Source organism: Euprymna scolopes, chromosome 17, assembly GCF_053919585.1.
Source record: "Euprymna scolopes isolate OS-2025 chromosome 17, ASM5391958v1, whole genome shotgun sequence".
In the NCBI taxonomy this organism is placed as follows: Eukaryota; Metazoa; Mollusca; class Cephalopoda; order Sepiida; family Sepiolidae; genus Euprymna; species Euprymna scolopes.
The window spans coordinates 126,571,124-126,584,267 of record NC_136498.1 but is presented as its reverse complement, the minus strand read 5'-3'; the positions used below and the strand labels follow the sequence as shown (position 1 = coordinate 126,584,267).

General features: G+C 32.1%; 1 protein-coding gene across 6 annotated transcripts in view; it reads left to right on the top strand.

Moving 5' to 3' along the window:
* LOC145296962 (uncharacterized) overlaps positions 1 to 8,349 on the top strand; it is a 245,182-nt gene extending 236,833 nt beyond the window's left edge. For all 6 annotated transcript variants that reach the window (XM_080143189.1, XM_080143186.1, XM_080143190.1 and 3 more), the window contains 3 exons: positions 3,397 to 3,640; positions 4,350 to 4,632; positions 8,057 to 8,349. In XM_080143189.1, the coding sequence (XP_079999315.1) occupies positions 3,397 to 3,640; positions 4,350 to 4,632; positions 8,057 to 8,209 (680 nt within the window). In that variant the 3' untranslated portion in view covers positions 8,210 to 8,349. The remainder of the gene's footprint in view (positions 1 to 3,396; positions 3,641 to 4,349; positions 4,633 to 8,056) is intronic.
* Positions 8,350 to 13,144: the final 4,795 nt, after the last annotated feature.

The following is a 13,144-nucleotide window of genomic DNA, read 5'->3' as shown; positions in this document are numbered from 1 at the left end:
AGGTTTAGCAGCGTAATTTACAACAATGTAATTTTTTTAATCATTTTCCGAGTCGGTTTACTTGTCAGAAAAATAATCTGACAAAGCCGTTATGATTTTAAAGTCATGCTCAGAGAACAAGATAGAATACTTAACTGCTTTGGAAACTACAAAGTAGAAATCTTTGGTTTAAGTTTTCCACCCCACAAGTAGAACGATATTACAACTCTAGAGTCAAAAGTGTTTTAAAGTCTCATATTAAAAAATCTGTGGCTGTCGTTGCAATGGTGTTCACTCTGGAATAGGTTGAGCTGGCTTCTTAACTGGCTTACACCACAATTTCGAATCCTGGTGACCCATTCACATTCTTGTGAACATGATCATACGATTAATGAATCATGATTGTTTCACGATTAGACGTCAATCACTTAGAGTTCAGGCAAGTCTCTCCTGACTCTCGTCATCCAATGTCATCGTCCGTTTGCTGACATGTGCTCACCTATGTGATCGTATTCGAGCGTAATAGTTTAACTTTATTAGAATGTTGTATATTTCGATTTATGCATGAAATGAATTTACAAATCACAATTGAATTTTCAAGACTCGCTTTGAACTGATGACGTCGAAGCAAAATTTAAATTTGGTCAGTAGATGGAGATGTGTGCAAGACAGGAGACTTTGTTGGTATGGTCATGTTGAAAGAATGGATGAGAATGCTTTAGTTAGATGTAGAGCAGTTAAGGTAGCAAGGTCAGGTTTGCAGAAAAAGGTTAAGCAAAATATGGCAGGAAGTGATAATGATGAATTTGAGGGAAAGTGGGATAAGTGAAGACCTGGCCAGAGATATGTTAGTTTAGATGTCAATTTCTATATGAAGCAGACATTAAGCTGCTTATGATGATGATTACATTTTGTTTTTGCAGCTACCTTAAAAAACTAGTTTATAGCTTTTTAATTGGCACAACTATTTTCTAAAGATTAATTAGCACAACTATTTTCTAAAGAGTAATTAGCACAACTATTTTCTAAAGATTAATTAGCACAACTATTTTCTAAAGAGTAATTAGCACAACTATTTTCTAAAGATTAATTAGCACAACTATTTTCTAAAGATTAATTAGCACAACTATTTTCTAAAGATTAATTAGCACAACTATTTTCTAAAGAGTAATTAGCACAACTATTTTCTAAAGATTAATTAGCACAACTATTTTCTAAAGATTAATTAGCACAACTATTTTCTAAAGATTAATTAGCACATCTATTTTCTAAAGATTAATTAGCACATCTATTTTCTAAAGATTAATTAGCACATCTATTTTCTAAAGATTAATTAGCACATCTATTTTCTAAAGATTAATTAGCACAACTATTTTCTAAAGATTAATTAGCACAACTATTTTCTAAAGATTAATTAGCACAACTATTTTCTAAAGATAAATTAGCACATCTATTTTCTAAAGATTAATTAGCACATCTATTTTCTAAAGATTAATTAGCACATCTATTTTCTAAAGATTAATTAGCACATCTATTTTCTAAAGAGTAATTAGCACAACTATTTTCTAAAGATTAATTAGCACAACTATTTTCTAAAGAGTAATTAGCACAACTATTTTCTAAAGATTAATTAGCACAACTATTTTCTAAAGATTAATTAGCACATCTATTTTCTAAAAATTAATTAGCACAACTATTTTCTAAAGATTAATTAGCACATCTATTTTCTAAAGATTAATTAGCACATCTATTTTCTAAAGATTAATTAGCACAACTATTTTCTAAAGATTAATTAGCACATCTATTTTCTAAAGATTAATTAGCACAACTATTTTCTAAAGATTAATTAGCACATCTATTTTCTAAAGATTAATTAGCACATCTATTTTCTAAAGATTAATTAGCACAACTATTTTCTAAAGATTAATTAGCACAACTATTTTCTAAAGATTAATTAGCACAACTATTTTCTAAAGAGTAATTAGAACAACTATTTTCTAAAGATTAATTAGAACAACTATTTTCTAAAGATTAATTAGCACAACTATTTTCTAAAGATTAATTAGCACAACTATTTTCTAAAGATTAATTAGCACAACTATTTTCTAAAGATAAATTAGCACAACTATTTTCTAAAGAGTAATTAGCACAACTATTTTCTAAAGATTAATTAGCACAACTATTTTCTAAAGATTAATTAGCACAACTATTTTCTAAAGATTTATTAGCACAACTATTTTCTAAAGATTAATTAGCACAACTATTTTCTAAAGATTAATTAGCACAACTATTTTCTAAAGATTAATTAGCACAACTATTTTTTAAAGATTAATTAGCACACTTATTTTCTAAAGATTAATTAGCACAACTATTTTCTAAAGATTAATTAGCACAACTATTTTCTAAAGATTAATTAGCACAATTATTTTCTAAAGATTAATTAGCACAATTATTTTCTAAAGATTAATTAGCACAATTATTTTCTAAAGATTAATTAGCACAATTATTTTCTAAAGATTAATTAGCACAATTATTTTCTAAAGATTAATTAGCACAACTACTTCCTACAGATCATACAGAAAATAATAGCTTTATAAGCAGCATCCCCAAGTTTCATTACGACGTAAATACATGAATATTCCACATTTTATCAAATGAAAATTTGATGTCTACGTTTTTAAAAGAAAATACTATACAGTAAATACGGTTATTTGTGGCCAACTTGAAATCCATCATTTTTCAATGAGTTTTAAGCAATAAATATTTACAGATTTTGCTCTATAAGAACTTTGTGCATTAGACTTGATGCAAAGTATGATTTTGCAACAGAAAAGAAAAAAGTGCCCAAAATAACTTGTAATTAAGGTGATTTCATGCGGCATGCTGATTAGCTGATAATTTGAGGGGGTGGGAGTGATGACAGGTAAGTTACAGATGAAAGAATGCATCTTTATTTTAATAAAATTCTGTGCCCACTTCTGGTTTCTCGCTCTTCCATATACATTTTTTTATTAACTCTTATTTATTGAAATAAAATCATGCAATTGAATAAAAGTGCTTGAATGAACTTTAAAAAAAAAAAAAAATTAATGACAAAATTCCCCAGAACATATTTCAATGCCTTTGTAAAGAAAGCAGATGTTTTTAATTTTTTTAAGAGTTGAAAAAGAAATTGCTTTGTGATACATAGAAATTTGAAAGCATTTAAACTGTTAAAATTTTGCTTTTAAATTCTGGACTAATCATTATGTACGGCTATGAAGAATTTGTATTCGTTTTCCTCTCATAATGACCATTTTCATCAAGCATGTCTTTTTAAATATTTTTTTTTTTTAATTTTTTTTTTTTTACTTATTTATTTATTCATTTTTCTTTGATCATCTACCTATTTCATATCTTTCATTTTTTTTTTTTTAGTGACAGGGGCAAGTTTTGTGGTATTCAACGGAGCTTTAAAGACTAGCTCTGGTTTAACAGCTAAATCATCAATAGTCGAAGATGGTCTTATGGTACAGATTACGCCCGACTCCATGGCTGCCCTTAAACAAGCCATGAAAGACATGAGCACGTACACCATTGGTTGTGGCAGCATTTCCGCTAGTAAACCTGACGAGATTGTCCTCGTGCATTGGGTAGACGATGATAAAAGCGTTAATGTCGGGTATGTTTTGGTTTTTCTTTCTTCAGCTTTTTTTTGTTTTTTTTTTCCTTTGTTTTTTTTTGTTTTCTTTTTCTTTTTTCTTTTTTCCTTTTCTTTCTTTCTTTTTGGAGGTATTTTACAGTTTTAATGTAGATTACCATATTACAGGACTACTTAATATTGTTCAAGGCGAAAGTAAGAACGCCTATCCTGCTGTCTTCATTACCCCCCCCCTCTTCTTTGTCTAGCCATCTTAGATATGCACACGACTCAAGTCGGCATAAGCGAAATAACTTTCAGCAACTTTCTTTTAGTTAGTGGCTGTGTTTATTAAAGATAGTGACATCCAACCTGATCTTGGCACTCTACCACATTCCAAAAATTTTGTAGTTCGTCCAGGGATGTGTCGACGTCCTCCTACATACAGCGTCTGGTATTTCCAAATGATCACCCATCTGACACTAACCAGGATGAATGTTGCTTAACTTTGGTGATCTACTGAGAACTGGTATTAACATGCTTCATTTTAATTATGAGCAACTACAGAAGTTTCGAGAACTCAGACAAGTTTCATGTGATGATAGTTGCTGTCAGCGTCATCGTCGTCATTTTCAACAACAACGCTGGTAAATAAATAGAATCTGAGTCGCAAACCATTCACAATAATGTTGAAGAGTATATTGCTTTCGATGTAAATTCAAAATGTATTTTGTTGATTTTTTTTTTCCAGCGTTCGGAGTCCAATTGATGAAATGTTATTGGATGGGGTAGAGAGCATCCACATACACAACAGCCCCGATTATATTGGAGAAAGTCGAGCTATACGGTGGACTGAAGTATTTTTGATCCAAAATGAAGATTCTAATTCGTCCCGTCTTGAGCCAGTGGATTTAAGCCGTTTAGCTGAAACACTTGCTCAAGCCTGCTGCATTGCTCTTACTCCTCACCTTGACCGATTAAATGAATCCGCTGTTATGAAACTGGGTCTGCGAGTAAACATAGAGTCCGAACGAGTAAGTCCTCTCAGCATTTCAGTTTTCGTTTTTCTGGTTTTGATCTGTGTGTAATAACCATTAACGCTAAAATATGAACGTATTTGAAAATTAACTGGTTTCACTAAGGCAATAAATTCTGACTTTATCCCTTTTAAAACGAACTGCTTCAAAATCGAATTCTCTCACTTTGTCGACTTCACCAGTTTTTTATTCTTCATATTCTTTGATTTAATCGTGTTTTTACTTTACCACATGACCAGCTATGACAGCTCCTGCTGATTATCCATTGCAGTCGTCATTTGGTTAATCTCTGGTTTCCATCAACATTCGTCAATCTCAACTGGTCAGCTCACAGTATTGTGCTATTTATTTGAATAAAAAAACAAAAAAACAATCTAGTCTTCACTTTTAATTGTAATTTGACAAAATAAATTCTCTAATATTGTTTTGAGGAGGTGGATTAAATATTAATGATAGAAAAATAATGTTAGGGTTGATAACATTAAATATTACCATGCAACAAATTTCAGATTCAAATGAGTACATGCTATATAAGATTTGTTTCATTGTAAGAAAATTATACTGATACTAAATTTGACCTTCATTTCAATAAATTATGCACCATCTATAAATATAAAAGCGAAAATGTATGTGTGTATGTGTGTTCGCTTTTTCTGTATGTCTACAAAAGGCTTTTTTCAGAGAAGCGGTCGGTCGGTTCACAACTTTTTAAAACTTTTTATATCACATATAAATCGTAATATCTCACAGTTAACAACGGAGCTCGCCTGTCTATTTAATTTGCTCAACTTCGGGAGGATAAATATTCAACATTTGTCGCTCGCCGCATGTGGATTAGTCTTTTTCCTATAATAAAAGCGACACTCATTCTGGCGGTATTTTTCCGGTCTCGATCGCCGGAAATGTCCGAAAGCAATCAGGTCAATTTGCATGCACAATGTGGAAATATTTTCCATATATCAAACAATTGCTATTCAATTTAGACAAAGGGAGCTGGTCCCCCCTCCCCCCAACATCTTGGTAAAATAAAAATAAAAAAAAAAGCATTCCCGCAGTAAATGAAATACTATCCTGCAGTCAAACTTGACCTCATTAAGTCATTAAAACGTGCACCTGCTAAATCCAAGTAATTAAATAAATTCAAACGTGTTTCCGTTAGTATCTCGCGGTGGCCCAATGGTTAAAACCGTTGCACTCTTTTTTTTTTTTTTTTTTCACACTTTAATTTCCAACTTTGCCTCAACGGTTCGGGTTCGATCCTCATACTTACCTACCAAAACAATTTTTTAACCCCCCCCCCCCCCCCCCCCCGACCCGAAGTTTCCACACACACCTCCAAACACCCGGGCAACGCCGGGTAGCCCGCGCTAGTTTTTATGTATTATAAATCACATTTTATTATAATTGGTTATGCATGAAAAACACAGAATTTTGTCCTTTTAACCCCCTTGTGTTGAATGTCATCCTCCTGTTTTCTATTCCTGCAGTAGTCTGCCAACATAACAGGGTTCTATTTTCCTTAAAAACATTTCTCCGTCACTGATGAAATTTCTCGCAATGTTCATCACTCACATTACTAAGAATTCTCTGCAAAAATGGCAATTTTGCAAAAAAAAACCCTCAAAAAACTAATTTGACCAAAAGAAGGCCAGAAATGGATTTTCCATGCCATTGAAATGGCCTCAGTTGTTGTGTACTTTTTCAAGCATTGCACAGTGTAATTCATTCATATTATAATTTACTATTTAAAAAAATTAAATTTACTTAGCAAAAAGTAATCAAACGTGTTTTTTAGCCCGGATGTTTGGAGGTGTGTGTTTTTGTGCTGAGTAAAAAAAAAAAAAAAAAAAAAAAAAAAAGGCAGGGTCGAACCCGTACTGCGAAGGAGGAAAAGAATGCGGAAAAAAAAGTGATGTCTTTGCTGTTGCATCCATCGTCAAACCTGGAGTGGCGAAGGTTTAAATTAAGGCTAGTCAATCAAAAAGCGGGGATGACTTTCAAAAATATCGGTGAAAAAAGCGACCCCTCCTTGTTGAAAAGTGATCAGTTGAGAGTGAAGGAAGTAATGTTTTTAGCCAAATTTTTATATTTGTCATCCGAAGGGTCGACTTCAAAATGATACCAATCTTATGAAAATCTGTCGCCTCTGTCGAAAGTTTTAGGCAGGCATACAAACATGCAAACCAGCATACATACATACATTTAAACAGAGAGGTGAGATTTATTTGAAATAATGCTGCAAGAAATATTCAAGATATCTTGTGCTAATGGGAACCAGAGGTTGCTCTGAATGACAAGCCAGGATTGTCAGAATAGGAAAGTACCAGCAGAAATCTATGACTGACGTTTTTTTTTTTGTTTATCCTGGTCTAGTTTTGAAAGTAAACACGTCTGAATTCTGCGTTGATGAAATTCTAACTAAGAACCCATCTAAATTTGGAAGTAGATTTTATTTTAGTTGAGATTCTGATTTTAAACTTCGGGTTTGTATTACTGTACACATAGATTCGAAAAAGTTGTCAAAAAACAAATATATATTATCAAAGGCAAGATAAGTTACTTTTCTACCAAATTGGATACATTTTTTTGTTTTTATTCAATGTAACACGTTTATTCAGCTCGAAAAACATGCAGCGTTTACCGATGTATTGGAAAATTCAAAATGGCGCCCGACACTCTCTTTAACATGGTAAGTTTGGGAAAAGGTGTTATAAATAATAAACTAGACAAAATACTATTAAAAAAACACCGACTATATGTCAACTTATGTCACGGTAACATATAATGAGCGAATTTCTAACAGTAACATCTTTTCCTGAACTTACTGTGTTAAAGAGAGTGTCGGGCGCCATTTTGAATTTCCCAATACATCGGTAAACACTGTATGCTTTTCGAGCTGAATAAACATGTTACATTGAATAAAAACACAAAAATATATCCAGTTAGGTAGAAAATTAACTTATCTTGCCTTTGATAACATTTATTTGTTATATATTTGGTTTTTTGACAACTTTTTCGAATCTATGTGTACAGTAATACAAACCCTAAACTTCTTTTTGTTTCTAGCAGCAATAAAATAATTCCATTTTGTGCAGGGTTTCACTTGAAAATGATTTTAAGATCCATCATTTTAACGCCACTTGCAGCGTGCGATTCCACGTTTTCACATTTTTCCTTGTCATTTGATGTTTCTCTATTGTTCACAGTGATGACCCCAAATGTTAACCACATTGCCCTCGCATCCATTCTGACATAACCTGTCAACATCATTGCAGTGTAATTACTAATCGACATGTGCCACTATTATTGAAAACCGTTATTTTTAACACGTATTTCATTTGTGGTTGGGTTTGTGGCAGCAGATTATAAAAATGAATTGTACTTTATTTACGTTGATTTTAAAAATTTTTTTTTATTTCAGGTTGGTTATGAAATTGGATCTAATGGAGTTAAGCTGCCTGATTTTTATATGAATGACTTGGATAACGAGTTGATCCCAGTCATCCACAATGCAGCGTCACACAGTCAGGATGGACCGATTGTTTTAGAGCTGATATTTCACATCTTGGACTGAAAAGCACGTGCATGCTCCTCCTCATGTCTCATCTGTTCTTATTCAAGGAATGTATGAATGCATCCATCTGTATGCATGTGTGTGTATATATATATATATATATATATATTTATACATTAAATTTATATTTGTGTCACAGAAGGTCAGGAAAACAATGGTACTGTTGGTTTCAAATCCAAAACAAAGGGGAAGAATCTCTGGTCGCTTATTTCAGACTTTCTTCAGCCTCTATTTATATTTATCTCCTCAGAAATGGCGTCTCCCATGCACACACACCATTTCTGGAGAAACAAATATAAAAATATGAAAAGAGTCCAATTAAGGCAACCAAGTATAGATCCCCTTTGTTTGGATGTTCGCATTTGAAACCGACGATATCAATGTGTTTCTCATCTTCTTTATTGCAAATATAAATATTACGCTCTTATATTGATATTTTCTTTATAATCGAGCACTCTTGAGGTTTTCTACCACAAACCTTACACACAAATATATATATATATATATATATGAGGTCCTGGAGATGTTGCTGGCCATGTGACACCAATCATTTTTTTGGGTACTTTAATTGTCTGATTGGTTGAGCACAGGAAAGCACAACCACCAACCAATAAGGCCGTGCCGGTCAATTTGCATGCACACCATTATTAGTGGCGATGGCTTCATAAGCAGTAACTCAAGTGAAAATCTTATGAAAAAAAATGCAACTGTTGGATCTCTTTTTCCACACTTTCACATCTGCGACTATAACCCTGCACTATTACTATGGCCACCACCACCACCACCGGTAAAAGTACCACCAGCATCACAAACCAATTCCATAGATGAGGCTCTACTCGAAGTACAATGTGTTTGGAATTGCATCAAATGTTTTTCTGTTTGGTTTTTTTTTTTTTTTTTTTTTTAACAAAAACACTGTGTTGTGATGCACCCCCCCCCCCACTTTTTGAGTTATTTTTTCTCATTGGACTCTAAACACCTCATCATCATCATCGTCATCATTATTATTACTCCCTCCCCCCTCCGCTACTGTATCTACTCCCACAAATGCTGTGTGAAAAGACTAGATGACAAAATCAGAAATAATCGGAAAGAGACGTTTTCTTGTTCAACGTTTTTAGTTTTCTGAACATTACATTAAATAATGCAAACAGGAAACTTTTTAATATTTACTCAGCATTTAACAGACATTATGCTTTTCTGCTGATTCCTTGTTTTGTGTGAATCAACACTTCAAATGAAACCCCAAATTCTTAATGTTTCATTTTTATTTTTTTTATTTTTTTTTAATATTTAAAAAAATTTTTTTTTTACTCCTTTCATTCCTTGCTGATTTGATTGACTTTATATAAAAGACATCTGCCGCTATCATAGCAAGTGGCTCCATTTGAAATCGGCAGTTCAGAAACTTCCAAAGCCTTATTTTATAGAAACAAAAACATAACGGCTATTTCACCATCATGTCAAGCTTTTCTGTGTCCCGGTTGAGTCAGTTTTTCAGAGAAATGACAATAATTGTTCCACAAACGAGTAAAAAAAATTGGCAGGGACAGTCTATTAAGGTTACGAAACTCCATTTCTGGATGGCAGGACTGTTTGTTTTTTTTTTTCTTTCTTTAAACATGTTGCAGTCATGCTGAACCTAAACGACACCCACTCTCTCGACGGTGCAGAAAATTGAACGAAAATTCTTATTACACCACACACTCTCACACACACACATTGTAAAACAATTTGTAGGAATCTTTTTTACGCTTTTAAAAAACTCTTTTTTAAAATCATATTTCCATTTTTATAACAAAAATACGGTTGATTGAATTTGTACATTTTTCTGTATATCAATCTAATTTATTACGCAGAGAAACCTGAAATAATTTTCATGTATTTTTATTGGAAATTAGAATCTGTTATTGTTTGTTTCATTTTAGAAATGTTTAGTTTATAAGTCCTGCAGGTATTCAATTTTTGTTTGTCTAAATGTTCAGGTTGAGTTGCTCCCCTTGATAATATATCTGCGGTTTTAAAGTTTCTCCAGCTGTCCGTTGACTTGCGTTGGTATTTGTTGGTGTCGGTTGTGATTAATCAGATCCAACTTCATTACTTATAGAACTGTTGGCTTCTTTCGACAATGAAGTCTGTTTCAGAATTAAAAAACTAAAACAAAGATTAATAAATGGGCGTTTATTTAGAATTAAACTGATTTTTAAAAAATTACAGAAAAATCTTTATGATGTCCCTATCCATAAGGAAATTTTTTTTGGGGGGGGGGAATTAATGTGAAATCATTAGGATTACAAAGTTGATTTTGCAAGTTTGAATTATTGTGGACTTTTAAAGATTTTTCTGAATTACAGTTTTGAAAATAGGTTTAATTCTAAATAAACTCTAATATCGTTTTCAGTTCAAGTGGTCTCCCTTAGATAACTGCCTGTTATCAAGTTAGACCAGGAAAAAAAAAAATGTGACCTCTTGGGTCATCTATTGAGCTCGGCTTAGATTGCTTGAATCAAGAAAAAGTGAGTTTGTAAAACCAGTTGTATAGAAGAGACAAAATCTCAACTTAGTCTTTCTGTTCACTATACATCTTCCCCCATCTCTCTATCTCTCCTTTTACCTGAGTTAAATAGTATTAATACCTGTGTATATATTTCCTATTGTTTATAATGGACAATTCCAGTGTTCGATTGTATAGTTTTATTATGTTTAGTAAGCAGGTAAAAATGTGGTGGTATACAAAATCATTATTAATTATTAATATAATGATTTGTTGAAATAAAAAATATAGAAAATAGTGTTATTTTGAAAGTATAGGTTCAAAAGTAATTTTCCGGCACTCGATAATCGCAACATTTCATCCAGAGAATAAGACTAGACTAGTTTATTGAATGAATAACAGATGGTTCTGTGTAACGTGTCCGTAATTTTTTTATATGCTGCATCTACTGGTTGTAGTCTCTCTTGAGAGATTATGCTGTATTTTGCTTTAATGAAAGACCTGGCCAGAGATAGATTAGTTTGGAAGTCGATGTCTAAAAGTCATTCAACACCTGCCAGCATGTCAAATAGATGTTAAACCCATAATGATGATTAAGTCTTATGTCTTGACGGGCAAGTTCAAGTGACAGCTGTTGTGTTAAGTGTAAACATTCGTTGATTTTCATCAAAGAAAAATGTTAAGTTTCAAGTAATTTTTGGTCTGGTTTCGAATATGTTAGTTGCATTCTTAGTGGTTAGGGTTGTTGAATTGTTATGATGGAAAAATAAAATGATCCAGGAAAAAAACATCTGGAATGGAGTGTGCTGGAATATTGGTATTGGATTTATTTTATTTATTTTTTTTTCTGTATTAATTTCATTTTTAAAATCTCAAATGTTCATTGCCATGGTAAAGCATTTCTCATCCAGTGTGTACAATTTTTTTTTTTTTTTTTTTTTTTTTTTGAATGTGTACGAATTCTTTGTTTAATAACATTAGATTCTATTATTTAGAGTTTTTTGTTTTTTGTTTCAAAGAATATTGATCCATATTATTTTAAATAGATGAGATTTTAATTTCTAGTTTTGTTATTTTTTGTCGGGTTGTCAACTGATTTTGTTGATAAATCATTTCTGTTGATTTGATCTTGTACAGTTGGATGCACATAGTTCTTTGGTGTTTAGCTCTGGGGGTGAAAAAAAGTCTGACATATTGGTGAAATCGTTTGTTTTTGGCTTTCCAAAAGCAGTGCTAAGAGTTTCTTTTTTTCCTTTGAAAAATGATTGTAGTCCATTATAAATACAAAACCCTCTTTCATGAGTATAAATACTGAATAATTCTATAAGCCATTGATACTTTAGGTTTCATGGATAACATTGGTCAGAAAATGCCATGGGTATCCAGCTTCTGAGTCCGACTAACTGACACTAAAAAGTTAGCCAATGAGTTGAATGCATAAGGGATTTTCTAACCACTTGACAAAAACGTTTTTTGTGTTATCCATGAAACCTAAGGTATCAATGGTTAATAAAATTCTTATAGTATACGGAATAACAAAAGATATCCTTTGCTTATACAAAAGTAATTGAGCACTCTGGTTTTATTTCTTCTATGCATATATAAAAAACTAAGAGTATAAAATGGATGTTGAGTTTACTTTCGGCCGTTGCATAACTCTCACTTCCCTGATTTTGTTCTTTGTTTTTCACTTTTCATAAGCAATGATTTTGACAAAGAGGGAAGAATTGCTGTTTTCTCGGCCAGAATCTATTCTAACACTTATTGTTTTTGACCTCAAATTTTTTTTTCGACGCGTATCTCAAATCTGACTGTATATTTTTAGAGTAAACCTGGCTTTTTGAGTGAAATCTATTTTTACTTCAACTGAGTAGATAATCCTTCTTTATTTAATATGAAATTTGTTGATGTAAAATATATCCTTTAAAAGGCAATGTTTACTCAAAAAACCATTCGTGTGTGTGTGTGTGTGTGTGTGAATGTCTTGTGTTAGTAGAAATAAAATCGGTGCTCAGTTGCGCTACAAGAGCAGGATATGTTTGAATAATGCTATACGACTAAGATTCTATTATATGGAACCCAAGTTTCACGAATCAACCCTCAACGATTCCAAAGAACCAGATGTTTAATCTTTGTCTGATTTATTGAAGAGCTCGTCTTTTTATATTTGTCATATTCCGTTTTTTTTTCTGTTGATTCTTTTGATTAATTGATGGTCAATTTGTGAAACCCTAACACGATGAGATCTTAAAAGGATAGAATGTAAAAATATATATATATATATATATATATATTTTAGATGACAGATTGCCATTTTATTGAAAAGGAGCTGAATAAAGTGTTCATGAAAATTTATGATCCTCCATCCTGTCGAATGTGTTTTATTTGTTTGTTTCTCTCTTCAGAACATTGCAAGGGTTTCAAGTTATTCATTTTATAAA